The sequence below is a fragment of the Penaeus vannamei genome, unplaced genomic scaffold, assembly GCF_042767895.1.
Source record: "Penaeus vannamei isolate JL-2024 unplaced genomic scaffold, ASM4276789v1 unanchor2046, whole genome shotgun sequence".
In the NCBI taxonomy this organism is placed as follows: domain Eukaryota; kingdom Metazoa; phylum Arthropoda; class Malacostraca; order Decapoda; family Penaeidae; genus Penaeus; species Penaeus vannamei.
Genome location: NW_027215040.1, coordinates 2,501 through 5,828, shown reverse-complemented (window position 1 = coordinate 5,828; position 3,328 = coordinate 2,501). Strand labels below are relative to the sequence as shown.

General features: G+C 40.1%; 1 protein-coding gene across 1 annotated transcript in view; it reads right to left on the bottom strand.

Annotated features, from left to right (window-relative positions):
• Window positions 1–307: 307 nt before the first annotated feature.
• Window positions 308–3,328, bottom strand: part of LOC113823026 (alpha-(1,6)-fucosyltransferase) — a gene marked incomplete at both ends in the record, with an annotated part of 4,015 nt that continues 994 nt past the window's right edge. The window contains 2 exon segments of the mRNA XM_070120047.1: window positions 308–458; window positions 935–1,114. Coding sequence (XP_069976148.1) covers window positions 308–458; window positions 935–1,114 — 331 coding nt within the window.

Genomic DNA, 3,328 nt, shown 5'->3' with positions numbered 1-3,328 from the left:
AGATATTACTGTAATCATTATTGCTGTTCCTAATGATAGTTGTAATGAAGATGACGATTACAGTTGTAACGGTATAATGATGAGAACCTAAAAACAAATACGACAAAAGTGATATTTCTGATAATGATAAGAAATATTTATAATGACAACTATGACTTCAAACAATTGATAGTTTTAATGCAGTAATGATAACTTATATATGACGATGGTGATATTGGTTATAATGATATAATGATAAATGTGATAATATTAATAATCCTAGTGAAACAGTAATAACAGCACTAACACCATCACTCAGGACACTCACATTGGACGACATGCCACACACGAGGAAGTCGGAACGAGAGAGGAAAAGGATGTCGGCCATGAGGTACTTCATGTTGTCCACGCTCCCCCTTCGTCCCAAGCTGGCTGACGCTACGCTGTCTTCGTTGAATACAAACTTATAGTTGGGGAATCTGGAGGAAAAGGAGGTTAGATCGTTAGACTGATCGTGATCAGGGGCGCGATACAGCCAACATCCAGGCTAACCTGAGATAACTACTCGAAATTCTCAGCCAAACGTTCACATACACCAACACGAAGTGGTGTATGTGTGTCTGTCTGTTGGTTTGCACACACACACACACACACACACACACACACACACACACACACACACACACACACACACACACACACACATATATATATATATATATATATATATATATATATATATATATATATTTATGTATATATATATATATACATATATATATATATATATATATATATATATATATATATATATATATATATGTGTGTGTATATATATATATAAACAGACGAAAGCATTTCAGTTCTTTCATGCAGAAACACAATAAGCGAACTTGAATATATACGTCCACACAATAGACCCCAAACTGTCCCTTAAGCATATGCACACACTGACTTCTTCTTCGCTTCCTGGAGGACATTCGGGTCGTCTGTGGCCAAGTAGATCCTACGAGTCGTCACATTCGTCCCTCGAACCTCCAGGTCGTCGAAAAAATCGTCCACGACCTCCATGTATTCTTCCAGTTCTATGAATCTTGAGTCGAGAAGCAGCTTGTCTGTTCTTCTGACTTGTATTCTGCAAGGGCAATGCCAGCAGTAAATATGGTGACCGGGGTAAAACTACCATAAAGGCTAGAATAATATTAAAATCGACAAGACTGTTGTGATGATAATGATCAAAATTATGAAAGTGTAGCCATCATAATGATATTAAGGATAATAGCAATGATGGAACTACTACTACTAATGTGAAGATAAGTCCTTAATCTGTGTTGATTGAGTGCTTTAGGTGAGAACAAACTCAAAGTGCAAAGAAGTCTGATTATTATTGACGAACAAACGAATATTTATACATGACATGTGGCCCGGCCGCCACGTGGCCAAGCTGGCTCATTGGTCGAGGTCGCTGATTGGTCGGAACTGCAGGTCTGCTCCGCCGGATATGTCCAATAGCCTAAAATCCTTGAAGGGCTTGAACGACGACCTACTCTGGTCTAGGTAGTGTCGTCGTGGGCAGTGGCGTCGAGGTATGCTGGTTTGAGCAGCTCTGTTGTGATCCAATCCTTGCAGCGTTTACAGAACTGCAGGGGGGGGAGGATTCTCCTGGGACGAAGAGGAGATGACTGTACACCATCTCGGCAGTGGAGTGGTCGAGGTCTTCCTTAGAAGTTGTGCAGAACCAGAGAAGCACCCAAGAGAGTTGCGAAATACAGGTGGATGTAGTGCAGCAGGCTGTGAGGGCAGCTTTGAAGGAAGGGTGCCATCGCTCGACGAGTCCGTTTGCTTATGGGTAATATACTGTCGTGAAATGGAGCTCGACGCCGAGGAGTTGGACCAGCCTTCTCCATAAGTCAGACTTGAAGCTTGTTCCTCAGCCTGATGTGACGTGCTCAGGGGGACCGAAATGAAGGAGAGGAGGGTGCAGGTGCAGGACTGTGTTATAGCATGTTCCATAGGTGTAGCTTCGGGCCAGTGGGTAGAGCTATCTTTTATGGGATTAAATATCTCTTTTTCCCTCTGATGGCGGCAAGGATACAATGATGTCCGCGTGAATGTACTGAAGCGCCGAGTAGGCTGAGGTAAAGCGTTGATGGGTGGCTGGGCTTGGCATCGTTTGCATTTCCACACCAATTCTCGGAAATCCTTCTGTGTGGATTGCCACACAAAGTTCTTGATGACAAGTCTGGTAGAACTATAGATAGATGGATGGGCCAGACTATGGACAATGGCAAAGGTTTTGCGTCGTGATGAAGCAAGGATGAGGAACCAGGGGCGACCTGTGCTGACATGACAGAGGACGAAAGTCTTCCAGACTTGGACTTTATCCCAGAAAAGATTGGTGATGGAAGTCGTGTAAGCCACAATCCCCGGGGTCGCTTTCCTGCTCTGCAACCAGCAGCTCTCAGTCCTTGAGAAGGAATCGACAACTGGATTCTGGGATCCTGGGAGGTGCCTCATAGTACAGCCAGATTCGGCAATGGCTGAGAGCTGGCACTGCTCCAAGCATATATATATATATATATATATATATATATATATATATATATATATATATATATATATATATATATATAAATATATATATATATATGTATATAAGTATATATATACATATGTATGCATATATATATGTATATATGTATATTTATGTAAATATATGTATATATATCTATATATATGTATATATATCTATATATATGTATATATATGTATATAAATGTATTTATATGTATTTATGTATATATATATATATTGTAACATTTAAGTTACCCCTGACTTGCCGACTCAGAGAGAATGTGGCGGATCACCCTTACAATCGTACAGGACCACTAATATGTTATAACAAAAATTCTCTTTTAAAAAGTGTTGTGTATATGAACACAATGTTTACATTGTGTCATTTCAGTAATATAAAATTAAGGTTGCTGATGAAGAAAAAGAATAATATTGTTTAATTTACATAAACCTGCCGTTTTTACATATTAAAACATTGTATGTAATCTATACCAGGAGTTCATAATAAAGTTGAACTCCCCACCATCATCTATTCCATGCAGGGAAGTAATGCTAATGCTAACTCTGTTTTACAAAGATTTTGCTAGCTCTTGCCTCCTCAAGGTGTTTTTGTCAGCCATAAAAGGTGATACAGGAACATTGCATCTCTCCTCAGAACCGCAGCACTCACTGTCACAGGGCAACCTGTATAGTGAGGCCCAGCAGTCTGAGGCGACATTTAGGTGCGCTTTCTCTCACTGAATTATCTTCCCTTACTGTGGTCACCTGGACCTAC